Here is a 16,931-nt window from a genome sequence, read left to right on the forward strand (position 1 = left end):
CATACTGTCCTTTCACATCGTCATGAACAACTAGTTAGGTTGGAAGCACTTGTCTGTGAAATCACAGGCCTGGCTGCAAGGTTTGTGCATGCTTTCCTTGCGTGATCTCTCACTCGCTGTAATATTTGTCTTATGTGCAGAAAGAATTGCAAGATCCCAATGTGTGTGCCTTCATGGTGGAGCCAATCCAAGGAGAGGCTGGTGTAGTGGTGCCGTCAGCTGGCTACCTGCGGGGTGTGCGTGATCTTTGCACCAAACATCGAGTTCTCTGGATAGCAGACGAGATTCAGACTGGTCTGGGCCGCACGGGCAAGTGGGTAGCCACATTTAAACTTGCAGAACAGCCTTTCCGGGCAGTGTCAGCATTGCCTGGGAGCGCTTAGTAGGTCCTAGCCCTAACCAAGTAGCCCAATCCTTTTCATTACTGTTAGGATTGTGAGGCAGTAGATCGGGAAATTATGTTGACACATAGAGGAGGAAAGAAGTGATGTGCAGCATTTGATATGGATCGGCTGTAGCATGGGGCTGCCAGGATAATCAGCAGTACCTATGATTGCTGTCAATTGTTAAGAATTTTTAAAGATTCCAGCATAATTTGTTCAGCCACAGTTGTTACGGTCATTAATATGCATTCAGTGTTATTTTGGCAACCTTTTGAAGAGTCTGGTATCTGCTTTTGTGACTTATTCAAATGTGAGCACTGAGTGACTTTGAAGAAGTGCTAGAAATGGAGCTTTTAATGCAATATGGGTGCATTGATTAGGTAACAATAGTGAGGCAAAGTTTTATTTACAACTCCACCATTAGCATAACAGTACTCCTGTCATTAGAAACATATCATTCTGTTCTTTGAACAGGCAGCTTGGAGATTTTGGAGGATGAAAGTTGTAAGTTTAATCAATGCAGCCTTTAAATACTGCAGGTTGTGAATCAAGATGTTTTACGCTTAGGTTTTGACAGACAAGTAATTTTTGTAATTTTATTTTTCAATTTTTGAAAATTTCGAATGGCATCTTGAGGTGGTTTCGTATTTTTGTGCCGGCTCACATATATAAAATCAATGTGGAACTGTTAGCTTGAAAACTAATGATTATTTGTTGCTTTGCTGTTAGTTCCCACAACCCACATCCTACCACTTTCTCATATTTTTCTGTTCGTTTTCTTCTTTTTATTTCATTGCTAGGATGCTATGTGTGGATCATGACAATGTACGGCCTGACATAGTGACCCTTGGCAAGGCCCTTTCGGGGGGTCTCTATCCAGTAAGTTGCACGTTTTTCTATAGACCTTTCCATTTAGGGGAGGGAGCACCTCCTTTCTGGACACTTGCAAGCGAGTACAAAGTGCACGTGCTGCTTCTGTAGTGCTATGGAGTTGGGGTTGACGTTGGTTCACAAGCCTGGGGGGGGCTTTATGGTGATACCCAGGGAAAAGTCTATACTAGAATACTAGTAATCTAGTCCACATATTATAGAACTGAAGTTTTATTGAAAGCCAGCTTTACAGGGGCAATGGTGCCCCCTTCCTCACCCCTTTCTTTTTTTCTTCTTGAAGAGGAACAAAAAAGTAGACACTTTAAGTTTATCACTCCAAAATGTATGCCATGTGCAGCATAGAATTGTCAGAATTGCAGACACATCAGCCATACCATTGGGGACTAATCTGTAGGGGAATATCAGCTTGTGGCTGGTACCAGGCTTCATTGCTGTAGTAGCCTGGAAAGCATATTATGTGTCTTTAAAATGAACACTACTCTTCAGGTCTTCACACAAAATCTCAGTTGTGATCAGTGCTAGAATGCAAATTAGGTGTTCTCTAAAAGTTTGGTTGACCATGTACATAACTAAATACAGTTGGAACTTGTTATAATGAAGACACATTCAACACATAATTATCTTTATTATATCCAATATTCATTGTAAGTGTACACTCTGATTCTATGAACTAAAAGAATGAATAAATTGCTCTATTGGGTCTGTGCAAAAGAAAGGTCCGACAGGCCAGCAAAGTGGCTCTTGTCAATTTTTGATGGCCTATTGACAGTTTGCCATGTTGATACATGGCATGTAAACAAGAGTAAATGACAAATGTGATCTGCATCATCATGAATAAGCAATTTTGCAATCTGGGTGATCACACAGGATTGGCACTTTGGCTTGCTGGCTACAGGCCCATTGACCATAATACACATGTTCTTCCAGAATGAGCCTAATCGAGTTGACCTTTGAGTATTAACATTTTGACTACGAGAATACATATTCTGACATGTGACTGAGTAAATATTCAACTCATTGTAACCAATATAGGCCTCAAATGTGTTCAACTTTGTTATCGTAGAATATTTATTTAAATAATGCCTGCTAACCATATATTGGATTTACTTCAATACAGTGAAACCTTGATAAACCGTAGTTGGCCGGAGCTCGGAAAAAGTATGTACTAAACGGTAGTACTGCTTAACCGAAATAGCATGAGGTCACCCACTTACCTGTCAAAAACGGAACTCAGAGAGAGTGCAATGAAAGGGGAGAAAGACATGCTGTATTTATTCACTTCGTGCGACAAGAATGTTATTTTCGTTTGATGTCGCGGCGGCCTAGCAGCGACGACAGCAGCCTCAAACTTATGTTGAATTCCAATGGCAGATCCAGATCAAGTTTTTCTGCTCTGTATGGAGCAATCCTATTCCAGTGGCAGAATGGGAGCGTGAGCTGTGTGTTCCAATGGCAGATTGGGACCAGCCGCTGATCCCGGATTGCTCCGTGGAGCAAAAATATTTGCTGCGCTGAAATCTGCAGATTTGACCGGAAGTCCTTGTGACGTATTTCCCTCACCTGCATCTGCTTCCTGTCACGGTCGCCTGTTTCCGGTCGCGGGCAGCTATGGATGACATGGGAAACGTGGACGCCGCTTCGCGCCGTGCGATTTTGTTCGCGCTCCTAGACAGCTCCGACTCAGACAGTACAATTTCCAAGTCGAGTGATGATTCTTCTGACACGGACAGTGAAATGGGGTGGTGGGTTGCGCTTCCAAGCGCTTGTTCCTCCCTCTGTTCTAGCGCCCTCTCACTTGATTTTCCTGTACTAAGTGCCCCCGCGGGAGCGCACGCATTCCCTTCGCAGATATGGTGTGAGCAGATGAGAGCGATCTCAGTCGGAGCAATGCGCTCTGTTCGTGATCCGGCCGAGCGCTCGCGATCTACCATTGGAACTCAACATTACTGAACCTGCGTGCCAGCTTTTCGGCCAGCCCCCTCTTCTCGGCAAACACTCGCATGGCAGATTCCTCTTAGGCGCTGCATGTTTTCCGTGCAGACAGGAGGTAGCGCTGCAGAAGTCGCGGGTGAAGTCGCGGGTGAAGCTGCTTGTACGTCAAAACAAGCAGCTTCAGCCACTGTCGGGCCTGAATCGCCCGTGCTGTCGCTTTCCGTGTCGTCCTCATCACTGTTGCTAGTCGACACTTCGGCAGCAACAGAGGCAACAATGGTGAAAAGTCTAACCTCGTAGCCAACATCTCTTTGCGGTCGCAGCAATGCTGCCGAGCAGCTTCTTCACATTACAAATGCCACACAATGTAGTCGACAGTAGATCCCTGTCACGGTGCCAGCGCCAACTTCTTCGTGTCACGTTCGATAGCACGAACAATGTCTAATTTTTCTTCTGTGGTGAGCATCCGGTGTGTTTTTTATCCGAGCTTCGGCATGATGCAATTCCTTGTTTGCACGATGCCACAATGCTCTCTGGCACGGCGCCAAAGTGATGTTGATGTTGATGTGGCTTCACGCGCAAATGCACGGGGCTTGGAAGCCGTTGTGCTGATCTTCGAGGCTTGTTGTTCTGCCGGGCCGCCCGATGGAGACGCACACCGCGGTGCTTGCACGACGATAAGTAGAAACACTGCGTGTTAACCGATATGTGCGCAATAAGCTGGTACTGTTTATGCAGATACAAAACACATTATGTTCAATGGCCACTGAGTCGGGGATATGACTTTACTACCTTTAAAACGAAACTACTGTTTAAGCGGATATGGTTTAACGAGGTTTTACTGTATATCTGTGTTCATTATATCGAGGTGTGACTGTGCGTGTTATTTTTTCATTAAAGTAATTTTTCATTTTACTTTTGATTCAACGAAGCATTTGAACATTGCTGTCACTTTGGAAGAATCTATGGGAAGGATCTATATTTACCCCATTTAGTCACATAATGAACAAACTTCTTTTTCTCTCGAAAAACCGACGTAAAGGTGGGCAGTGCATTTAATATGCTGGGTAAATTTTATGGGAACTTTTTCAAAAGAGCAAAAATTAAACAGTAAGATGGTAGTGACTAAGCAGGTGCATTAGATACTGTATTTACTTGAATCTAGTAGGCCGGCCCCGATTCTAAGCCGACCCCGAATGTCCGAAGCCAGAAAAAAAAAAAAAAAAAAAAAACTTAGCCCGAATGTAAGCCGAACAAAAAAGTGAGGACAGCGTTCACAAAATGAAAACCGTATCTATTTAATATGATCATGCCAACCTCATTCTCCGTCATCATCACTGCTTCCCTTGTACCCTTGCAGACGCGAGCAAGCTCGCATACGTTCGTCCACACATGCACAGACAGTGTGGCACGGCTCGTACGTGTTGAAACGCGGCGCAATCTCGGTAAACAGCTCCTCTCTGTTATCACGTGCTCATCCTCCTTGTCGATGTCATCTCCTCGTTGCGGCACACGCAAACGGTGTCTCCCGTTGCCCCCTCCAATGACGGACGTTTTTCTCATCGATGCTGAAGTCCCGCCCGGCTTGAACGTTTGACAATGCCTGTGCGGCTACCACAACTTTTTGTTTGTGGCATCTCCTGTTTGGTGCCATTACGATAACGCCACGCCACCCGCCGATACATAGCCACCATACCGATGCAACACAGGCCAAATGATGTAGCTCGTGCACTTTGGTGGGCCACTGGCGTGGTTAGTAGCGGCTGCGAGACTGACTTTTCTAGACAGTGCTACCTATGCACCATATTCATCATTTTAAATTGCAAACTGGCGCGTTTTTTGAAATCCTCAAATCTAAGCCGACCCTATAGTTTGTTATATGATTATTTGAAAAAAACAATCTGCCTAGATTCGAATAAATACGGTAACTTATCTTTGCAGTAAATACATATACATGCCCACTATTTGCAAACAGTGACAGCTTTCCAGTCTTTGGCTCCTGAAAGGTGCTATGCATCCAATTCATAGCAAGCAGCTTCTCTTGGTGCTTCTGCCAGTAATGCATGTGAACTTCATTGAAACTGAAATGCTTTACGAATACCCAACGGCCTTTGACTCCATGCTCCACTGCATACTCTATGTCCTTTGACTTAACCTTTTCAGATGCTATGTACACAATCGTGTACATTGTGAACGCTCACCTTTTCCTCTGAGCGTGTTATAGGTGCGGTCAATTTCGTGGTTCCAGCTGAATTCTCTACTCTTCGTCTTTCAACTGTGGCATGTACTGCACCAACTAACGAATGTGGATAAAACGAATGTGCAAAATATCCAGCATGGCAGCATGTCGTTTGGTGGCGCCAGATAAGCTATCTTTCTTATTTATTTCTGCATTTCTGGCATTGTCTATGGCTTTCAAAATATTGCCTGCTCATATAACAATCATGAGAGTGCCTCAAGATCAAATTACAACACCTGCACAGACCGGGTGTCCTCTCTGTGCTGGAATTTGTATATGGTCATAGACATCTGCAAAGAATTATGATGGACACGTTTGAAACGCTCCGTGCGAAGCAGCACAGAGCACAGCTCGAGCTGATGAACTGCTTGTATATCTCTGCAGTGCTTGTTGCACTGCCTTTGTCCTTGTTTTATGAAAAGAAACCTGAGGAATTCATCGAGAAACGTCTCGGACGTCAACTCAAGGGACAATGTGGAGGATGATGTTGCTGGAATTGAGTTCATCAATTCTGCTTGCATTGAAGACGCAGATGAAGAGAATATGCGAGACATAGAATGAACAGCTATCTCTGGTATTGTGGAAAATTGTGAAAGGAACTTTTAGTGAACAAGGTTGCCTTCACTCTCTCCCCCTCAACACCCATGCTGCGCTCGGTGGACAAAGCCTTTTGAATGCAAATAGCACCCCAGCATCAAACATGTTTTGAGGTACATGCCCAAGTTCATGCTCAAAGTTAATTTTTTAAGCATCGTATACCTACAGCATTAAAACAAAACATGTGAACATGAATTCCGAAGAAGGGAAGAGGAGGAGGCCACGGCCAGAGCTCATGACCCTGCCAGAAGCACAGCGAGCTTAGAGCTGTCCATGGTGTAAGAAGTAGCTTAGGTGAGAAGGCGCCGATGCAAGGTGCACCGCGGTCCTGCTTCTAGAGAGTGCCGACAGATGGCGCAAGAAACTGACGCCCTTTTGTCTCTGCCCACGGTGTAAGAAATAGCTTAGGTGACTGAGCGGCGCGGGCTGTGTGCAAAGCGAAGGGGAAGGCTTGAGGTTCTCCTTTCTCTGTGTACCGAAAGAGTGCTTTTCACTACCATGCACACATCCCGATTATTTTATTTTGCCCATGAGCTGGTTGCTAAAGGATCATTCATCGCAATGTAGCCGGTGCTCTTCACTCTCAACAGCTTTGAAATGGATCAAAATGGATCAAAATGGACCACTGTTTGCCACAACCACTACAGACGAAACTGCGGCCGCTGTCAATGCGATCATAGATGATGACCTTGCGCTTTCTGAAGGCACGCGGCTGAAGCATGCACCTTGCCAAAACAAAACTCTTGTTTGCTGCAACAACTGAAGACGAAAGCACGGCTGCTATTGGCACGACCATAGATGGCAAATATGCAGTTTAGAAGGCGCGGGCATGACACACGCATAGCGTCAAAATAAAACTACTGTTTGCTGCAACCACTGTGGATGAAACCATGGTGGTTATTGACATGATCATGGATCGGGACTAGACAGTTATGAAGGCATGCGGCCAATGCGGTGTCATGCGTGGTGGTAAACGCAAGAATAAAGGCTTTAAAGGCACAATTAACAGTGGTGGGACTGCTGCTACATTGCTCCATAACTGCTAAAAAGTGCAATATCTGCTACATGCTGCTACAAAAGCCAGATATTTGGCAAAAATTGTGCTATGCCTGCTTCGAAAGGGGTTCTGAGTGTTCTATAAAGGTCGGGTGGTAGCGATTGTGAAAATGAAACAGCAGCTTACGGCAGCGTGTCATTATATCCTGTTACAAATTGTCATCCACTATGTTTGCTGGGCCTAGGTTGGCAAAACAAAGCAACAAAGGCGGCTTTGTTTGTTTGTCTACGAAAAAAAAGGTTACAGTGATGTTTCACTTTGTGAATGTGGGTTACGTGCAAGTGAATGGATATCACAGACATGCACAGTGAGCACCACTGCATCGAAGCACGAGCGGAAAGGGCGTGAACGTGGTTGTGAATGTGGGGGCAAACTGCAAAGAATCACTCTCTCTCTCTCTCTCTCTCTCTATATATATATATATATATATATATATATATATATATATATATATATAGAATATTGCAAGCTACTCTTACAATAAGTGATCGAGCCTGGAAATGTATTGGTGACAGACATAGACCTATTTATCAATCACATGGTGAACCATGGGGCCCCAAAAAATTAGAATTTGCATTTGTTTCTTGCAACTATATATTATTCCGAGATGACAGAGCTTATTAATTGGGTAGTAGAGTTAGTTATTTGACTAGTAGAGGTAGTAGAGTCAGTTATTTGAAATTTCTTTCGAGAGTGGTGCTGTTGAACACGCAATGCGTGGGGACATGTACTCACTTTACCTTTTTCTCATATTTTGCACCACAAATTGGAAGTGTGCAAAGAGCAAAGAAAACTGAAGCAGGCTGGAAACTATTGAATACGTTGTTTTCAAATGTGATGAACAATTTGGCATTTGAACACCATTGACTAAATATTATTAAACTGGCTCAATAATTTCTACTAATTAGCTAATAAACAACAGAAAAATTCTCTACATTACGGAGGACTTCCGCTAACAGAATGCCATTGGGACTGTACTTGCATCTTGTAGCCTGTTTTTTTGATAGCTTGGGACATGTTACCTGTGACACCCTGCATAGCTATCTGTCATTTGGGCCTTAAAATGAAAGAGGTGCTAAATGCAACATGTCAGGGCAACGTTCATAGTTTCCTATAATATACATAGAGGGAAACCTGGTGCCCACTGTTTGAGTGAATTTTTAAGAACAGGCACCATGGGAATGCTGGGATATAAATGGTTCAACTTGTATTGAACATTCCTTGTTCTAAAACATGACCATGGCTGTTAGAAGTTTAGTTAAAATTAAATCCTCCAAAGAAATCTTGCTTCTCCCTTAATGCGTCCTGCATTAATGTTTACTCACATATGCCATAACAACTATGGTGTTGGGCTGCTGAGCACGAGGTCGCGGGATCGAATCCCGGCCACGGCGGCCGCATTTCGATGGGGGCGAAATGCGAAAACACCCGTGTGCTTAGATTTAGGTGCACGTTAAAGAACCCCAGGTGGTCAAAATTTCCGGAGTCCTCCACTACGGCGTGCCTCATAATCAGAAAGTGGTTTTGGCACGTAAAACCCCAAATATTATTATTATATGCCATAACAAGTAATCGGAAACAAAATGGAAACGTTATGATTGAAACCGACATACAGAGGGTGCACAATTTCTAGTTTTCTTTCCCCAAAATTAACAAACTGCCTATAATGTTCACATTCAGTACAAACGTACACCCCTTATGTTTTAACAAACATTTTCGTGCATAAGAATAGAGAAAATCTGCATTTTAAGTGCTGCTAATCCATAGAGGCAGCTGGAACGCTGTTCACCGGGTACATCTACAAGGTAGCCGGGCTCTCTGAGAAAGGTGTCAGTCTGAAGCCCCACTTTCCTACATTCGTATGCACACAGAATCTCTGCAGTGTCAAGATTGTGGATTTGTCTTGTCTTTGCTACCTTTACGAGTCTTCATGTGGTTGCTAGAATTTTAAGCCCTTGGTATTTTTTGTTTGCTTTGCTGGTTTTCTTTTTGATGCTTTGGTTTTGTATTCTTAACTTAATGATATTATTTGTTCTCAGTTGTTGCTCATAATTATTTGACTTGTTTCCCACAACCCCCTTGTTTACTAATTGAACCTTTAGGGTAAATAAATAAAAATAAACAAAACACACGTGCAGAAATCATGCCTTGTTTATGCCAGGACAGAATTTGGGAACTTGTGAACATTTGCTGTGTCATTGACTGCTTGAAGGCGGCAGTTGCCCTGATCGACCAAGTAACTGCCTCTTCCAGGTCTCTGCTGCCTTGGCGGATGATGAGGTGATGCTGGTAATAAAGCCTGGCGAGCATGGATCCACATATGGCGGCAACCCTCTTGGGGCAAGGGTTGCTGTTGCAGCACTTGAGGTATGTGCATGTAGGTTCCCACCACTGCTAGAGGTCAAAAGAAAAGGTGTGTTAAAAGCCAGAGCATAAACTGTGTATGTGACTACTTAGTCGGTTGTAGCCCTAATGCTAGCCCAATCCTTCACAATGCTATTAAGATTCTAATGCAAGGGAAGTGAAATTTCTGTTGACACTTAGAGGAAATGAAAGTGTGTAAAACGTTGGACATGGATTTGCTCTAGCAAAAAGTGGCCAATTGTCATCAGTAGCATCTGCGATTGCTCTTTGTTATCGAGTGCAATTCCTTAGCATTCCAAGGGCACAATTACTAGTTAAGCTAAAGTAGTTGTAGTTGTCATGCCATGAGGTGCTAACTTGGGCTGGTTAGTACATATTTGAAGGAAAGTAACAGCGCTGGGCAATGGGATGCGACTAAGACAGACGAATCAAAATAACACCTTTAGTGTTATTTTGATGTTTTTAGCTAGTCCGCATTATAATTTTCCACTGCCTATCATGCTTTATAGTCTCCTAGTCATTATTGGCAGAGACACTGGTGCAAAGAGATGAACCCTGAAGAACAAGTTGGATACTGCTACAAGCAATGTGTTCTTTCACATCTTTTATGCATCAGTGTCTCTTTCAAGAGTCATACAACAGGCCAACAACAACCTTTATTAACATGCTGCCTCCCTATGCAGTCAAATGTGTTTCATTCAAAAAGCATGGAATTGTTTTCTGGTCAGCACTTCCATGCAGAATTGAAAATACTACAATTGCAAACTCATTTTCCAGACCTTGCGGGGACTAAAAAATAGTTTGAAAGATTGAACAGTCTGAAAAACTCGTTCAGCCCCCCCCCCTCCCCAAGAAAAATTTATTAGGCTTAGAGCGGCCTAAAAACATCTCTAATAACACCCTGCCTCATACTACGCTTGGAGACGATCAGATTTGCTTATATTTGCACAAGAGTGACATCGCCTCTGTATACAGTCCGATAAGAGCATCACCGCTTTGGCGATCTGCAATCTCCACAGTAGGAGATCACCACGGAGATTGAAAAAACAAGCCACGTTTCTTTGCACCGCTTGGCTCTCGCAATGGTTCACGAGGTGGTGGCAATCGCACAAATGCGAAGCCACACAAATGCACACCAAAGATGTGATGTCGCCATTGATACACACCTGCTCTGTGGACACACCACGTGCAAATAGCAACCGAAACTTTAAAATAAATAAATGAATAAAATGGATCCCGCCTTAAGGGATTATGATGACAGTGCAGAGCGAAAAAAGAAATAAACAAGAAAAAGTGCCGTCCCTTAGAGCATTTTGTCAGCCAAGAAAGAGCGGGCATGGCCTGCGAGACTGGAGGATGTCGCGCTCTCTCTATTGAACGAGTGCACATGCCAATCTTGGAGGCTGTAGAGCAGGCCACTGGTAGCGAAGCCAGTGGAAAATCCAACATGGCGGCCCCCAAGATCGTGTAGCGTGGCTCGGAATGAATGATTTAGTCTAGAAAATTGAACTTTGGGGCCTAAATTCATCCAAAAAATTAGTTGCAAAAATGCATTAGATCTATGGGAACCCTGACAATGCATTTATGAAGTCTGGAATATCCATCAAGTCCGACTTTTTGGAGTCCAAAGAATCTATCAGCGACTGTAGTAGTTTGATAAGGAACTTCTGAATAGCAATTTCATGCTGAAACTGCACGGTATCAACCTCATGCATTTTGGCCTGGAACATACGTCTATTGAGCAGTGCTACAAAAACACTGGTCAACAGCACCCTTCATGCTGGAATTTAGAGTAGAATAGTTAAACCTCTTCATAATCGACTTCAGTATTGTGAAATTCTCAGTACAACGAAGTATTCAATGCTGTTTTACCTCCTTGTCCATAGAACATTATGTCCCATTAAACCCCGATATAACGAAGTCAGTAAAATCGGCAATTTGCTTCGTTATATAAAAATTTCATCACATATAAATTCAACCTTTTATGCAAATAAGTGCAGTTACCTGTGGATTTTTCTTACACACAAGGGGTTACGAAAGTTTCCAAATTATCGTGCAATTAGGAAAAGCACATTTGAATGAGAAAAGAATAATTTTGTTGCATTTGAGTCAGTGACGAAAGATGTGGTTTCACGCTGTGTCAACAATACCTCCAAGTAGTAAAGGCAAGGGGCAGAAGACCAGGACTCAAGAAGAAGAACACAAACGACAGGACTGGCGCCTTGCCTTTACTACTTCAAGCATGAACCAACTAGCCCAAGCAAGAGTTTTACTTGAGAATACCTCCAAATTGGCAATACAAAGCGAAGCCAGCCATGCTTTCACGTCCACTCTGTCCCCATGTCTGATAGTGTTGCCCACAGTGGGATGACTTGTGAAAAGCACCAGCAGCAGGGAGAGAATGCTTCGCCTAACTTTCGCTTCGTCGCATCTCTGAAAATTGAGATTATGCAACCTCCAGTGCTAAACACGTAGGAAGACAGTGTGCATGATGCCACGCCATTTTGGCCTACCCACTTTTTGCAGACGCGGCAGATGAAGACGGGCTGCGCTGAGTCTTGCTGACAGCCACGTGCAGCAACCATGTGCAGCTAGAAAGGGAGACGTGCGTCAACATGCCCCCCCATTTACTTCCCCCTCCACTCCTCTCACATGCTCTTGATCACGTTACCACGAGCTTGCTCTCCTCCACCTATTTTCTTTTACTTGTGCGGGAAGATAGTGCTCATCAAGGCACCCTCCTTCTCTGCTCACCATTGCATGCTTTCACTAGCACCCAAAGTATACAGGCGCAGGTCGTGATAGAATCTTATTGCATTTGGTCTTTACGGAACATGACGCTGCTCTCCTTCAGCAGTCGCCCTTGGTCATGCGGCATGCTATTTGAGAGGTGTGTTCTCAAGCAGCCGCTTGTAATTCAACCACTTCACCATCTGTGCCCACGGAAGTTTCCATTTATTGTCTCGGTATTCCTTCGAGGTGGCAGTGAAATTTCGTTATATTGAAATCATGTATAAACAAACTTCATTATTTTGAGGTTTTAAATACAGAGGACTCTCTTTAAACAGAACCTCTTGGGACCAGGGAAATTGGTTCCACTTATCAGGAGTTCCATTTACTGAGAGACAAAGGTAATGGGTACACAAAGTGTTCTTTTTATCGAGGCAACTGCTTTATTGCATTGAAATAAACTATTTAGCACAGAGACATTGGATAGCATAAATTAGAAAAAACAGGATGTTAGTTAGCCACTGACTCGTATCACTGAAAGCAACTGGCTAGTGTATGAAACTGACTTAGTTATCAAGCTGGCTAGTATGATAGCCACTGACTAGCGATATATCAAACACAGCAATATGATAAAAAAAAATACATGGAACATAAGAAACAAAAAAGATCTTTTGCAGTTGCATACTCTCTACATTTTGAACTGTGAAAAATGACTGCTGCTTTGTTTGCTTCATCTGTTGCAGCCACTTTTCTTTGATGAAGCTGCCCATTCTGAAAGATTTGGCAGATAACATTCTGAATTTTGCTCCTGCTCGAAAAAATCCCCAGGTGCTTTCAGTGAGAGCTTTGCTTGCTGTGTGTTTATGATGAGAGGTTCAGCCAACACTTCATCCTGTGGTTCTTCTGCTTCTTCACTGTTGTCTTCAGCAAGTTCAGGTGTCTTTAGTTTCTGATGCATATCGCGATGCGATTGAAATGGCCTGTTTAGTTTCATTTCCATTGATGCTCACAGTTCTGCTTATCTGGAGGCTGCAAGAACGGTGGCACTGTTTAATGTTTTCAGCATTCCATGAATACAAAAACCAACGAACCATAAGGATGGTACTCCATTTAAGTGGCAGTTTCATTTAAGAGATTTCCATTTATTGAGATTCCACTGTACATAGTGTTCTATGGACAAGAAGTTGTGAAAAGTTAAATACTTAGTTAAATCAAGGTTTAACTGTATTTCGAGCCGCAATATAACAAAGTGTGTTTATACACAATTTAGATACAGTATAAAAAAATTTTACTGCCACCATGACGGAATACCAAGGCAATAAATGGAAACTGCTGCAGGCACAGATAGTCATATGGTTGAATTACATGCGATTGCTTGTGAATGTACCTCTTAAGTCTTGCACCCCGTGACAGATAGTGGCTTCCAAAGTGAAGCGTCTTCGTTAGTAACGGTGAATACAGCTTGTCTTGGCCGCTGAAATTTTGTAGTGCATGCCGCCTGATTTTGCAAGTCATAACAGGCCAGTGTGGTGCCAGCGCAGTGTATCGGGCATTCATATCGATGCATTTTGCTCTGTGTATAGTAGCTCTGTATTCAGAGTGCATGTTGCGTCACGTCAGTGCCTTTTGGTGTGTTTGTTGGGGCCAATTATCCCTGTCTTGTGTGGCAGTAAGAGTGACAAAACTAAGTAACGTTATTTTAGTACTAAACGGTGTGATCAAAACTACGACAGAACACCATCTTCTCAGGTAAAATTTGTAGAACAGTCCACTGACCTATGTCAAAACACGGGAAGTGATGTTTCGATATCTGTATTGGTCCCTTTTTCACAATGAGGTTGTCGTTACAAGACTCGTTTATATAGTATACGCTTAAGGACTCGTCCCAGTGTTCGAGAATATGTTATCCAAGTTGCCCAGTGTCCAGTTTAGAATTCGTTTTAGAATTCATGAGAATGTTTAGGAAACATGGCATCCGGATTGTGCATGTGCTGACAAGCAAGCTGAGGAATGAGCTCGCCCACATGACGGACCCTTTGTTTTGCTCAAGGTATCAGAGAGTGGTTAACAAGATTCCCTGCACAAATTGTAAATGAGTCTACATTGGATAAATGGGAAGCGTCCAAAGGTGATTGAAACAACATTAAAATGATGTTGCCAAGAACCACGTGGCACAAAATGCCATTGCAGAGCATGTTCATACCACATGCCACACGATAAACTGGAGCGATGCAAAGGCTATTATCGTGGAAAGCAACTTAGGAGCATGGCTATGCCTGGAATCGCTGGTCATCCGTACCACTGGCCTAGGATACTTGTCAGTCTAGATTTCAGTGTCTGCGTCTTCATCACAGTGGGCGAGTACTGGTAGTGACTGCAGGCGGCGTTTAAGCTCTTCGAATGCTTCATTTTGTGGGTTTTCCCACCTGAACTCGACGTTGGATTTTGTGAGATATGCCGATGGCTCGGCGATGCGTGAAAAGTATTTGACAAAGCGCTTGTAATAGGCACACAGGCTACGAATCTGCGCACTCCCTTCTTGTCGGTGGGCTGTGGAAAGTCAGCGATGGCAGATGTCTTCTGCGGATCGGGATGGACTCCAGATTTGCTGATGACGTGGCCCAGGAACAGAAGCTCATTGTAACCGGGGCAACATTTTTCCGACTGCAGGATCTGAGAGGAATCTGAATGGCAGAATTTGAGAGAAAAAATGAATTGCTGCTTTCCAAAATTTCCTCGACATACGCGATCATTGTGCCCTTACTGAGGTGTTTGTACTCCTGGCTGATGTTTGTTAGCATTACTTTCGCTTTTCCTCCATGCAGTCGAGTGACTCCTCTAGCAACACATATATTGCGGTCCAGCAGTAGATGTAGGTAGCCCTCGACGCCGCCGCCTACATCTCCTGGTGTATTTGTGCCGACAAAAATGATGATACTATAGCGAGGTGGGACACTGACTTGATCTTCAAGCACACTCAAGGCATTACGACTTGGAGAACTTTCTCGCGATATCACTTGATCTTCAGAAAGCGTTATTGACTTGGACTTCAGGTCGATGATTGCACCGTGTTGGCTCAGGAAGTCCATGCTGAGAATTACGTCTCTGGAGCACTGTTGGAGGACAGCAAGCATCGCTGGGTAGGTCCAGTCATGAACTGCAATTCTCGCTGGGCAGATTCCAGTTGGCATTATCATGTCCTCCGGCTGTTAGAATTTGATGGCAGTCCCATGCAGTCTTGACTTTCTGCAATTGGACAGCAAATGATCCACTTGTGACGGTACATGTAGTCGGTTCCTGTGTCCACTAGAGCGGTGACTTCGTGGCCATCGAGAAACATGTCGAGGCCGGTGGTTCTTGGCCTTGCGTCGTGGTTAGGCTGTGACGTCGTATCACGGCTTAATCGTGTTGTCCCGGTGCTGTGACGTCGCGTCGTCGGGCTTCCTTGAGGTGGCGTCTGCTTGGCTTCGAGGCGTCCTCTGGATGGTGGAGTTTCGTCGAGGCATCATTGCGGTGGTTCTTGCAACACTGACAGCGATGGCAGAGGGTCTTTGGTATTTCAGTGAACAGCAACTGCACCTCGATCGGTTGCTGCTTTCAGTTTTCTGGATATCGGCTTATGGACCGGCCACGGGCAGGACCTGTGCACGGTTGGTGTTGCGACGACAGGTAGCGTCCTGACGAAGGTGAATGGAAAGTATGTCAGGGTCTCCACTGCATTGCGGCTATGTAGTCTGTGATGTCACGTGGTCGTTCACCAAGCTACGGACGCAGTATGTTGACAGGGAAGCTTCCAAGTCCTATCTCCCAGTATGGGCATTGGCCGTAGACGTGGCTTGGCAGTGATAGCCAAGTGGGTGGTGGTCAGTAGCGTGCCACATGTCTGTCTTCTTCGGAATAAAGTAGTCAAAAATCTGATCTGGGGGTCAAGTGTGTCGCCTTTTATAAATGACTCAACCAAGCTTCCAGCATAATAGCTGGTGCCTGCGTGCCTTCCACAAAGTACTACAGTTTGTGTCACACACACAGTCGAATTACACAAGGTTCAGTGACAACAAACAATGGATAAAACCATCAATAACATTGGAGAAACTTCCGATACATGCAGGCGTGTCCTGTGCCGAGCGATAACATCCAACATTTTCTAGCCGGTGAAAAGCGATCACTGGAGAAAGATAAACAAATATTATGTTAATATCGAGGTTTAACTGTGTAAAGCCTGAGCCTCTGCTGTGAATGAAAATGCATGGAGATGCTCTGTGTATGTCTGTCTCATTTGTGCTCTGGTGGGAATTCATAAGAATTTAATGTGTCGGAAGCTTGTTTCATGCATTGTACGTTGTGAGGGAACGAAACTGCTGTGCCAAATATATATTTGGTGCACGAGAAGTCGTAGATGCAGTTTTGCCCTGCTGCTGCTTTTAGCGCTGCAAAATTTACACGTCAAGCAGAAACAAACTATTTCAAGGCTTGTCTGTTTGCTTTATGCATAGCACCTCAGAACTATGGCCCCTGAACAATGATGCAATCAACAGATCAGTTATATCTAATAAAGTAACAAAATCAGGAGTTGGCATTCATACACGGAATGATCGGCTCTGGTACGTCTTGGCACTGGCTGACTGTTAGCCACACACATGCTTCTGGGGCAAATACAGAATTCCCAACAGTGGCCATCGGTAAATCACTTGAGTGTGTCTCGATAGCTTGTCTGTCTTTTCAATAAGAGATTGCGTAC

General features: G+C 44.0%; 1 protein-coding gene across 2 annotated transcripts in view; it reads left to right on the top strand.

Annotated features, from left to right (window-relative positions):
* The window catches only part of Oat (Ornithine aminotransferase precursor), a 76,223-nt gene that overhangs the window by 49,269 nt on the left and 10,023 nt on the right, over positions 1-16,931 (top strand). For both annotated transcript variants that reach the window (XM_075676866.1, XM_075676867.1), the window contains 3 exons: positions 141-313; positions 1,184-1,262; positions 9,353-9,466. In XM_075676866.1, coding sequence (XP_075532981.1) covers positions 141-313; positions 1,184-1,262; positions 9,353-9,466 — 366 coding nt within the window. The remainder of the gene's footprint in view (positions 1-140; positions 314-1,183; positions 1,263-9,352; positions 9,467-16,931) is intronic.

The sequence above is a fragment of the Dermacentor variabilis genome, unplaced genomic scaffold (genome assembly GCF_050947875.1).
Source record: "Dermacentor variabilis isolate Ectoservices unplaced genomic scaffold, ASM5094787v1 scaffold_12, whole genome shotgun sequence".
NCBI lineage: Eukaryota > Metazoa > Arthropoda > Arachnida > Ixodida > Ixodidae > Dermacentor > Dermacentor variabilis.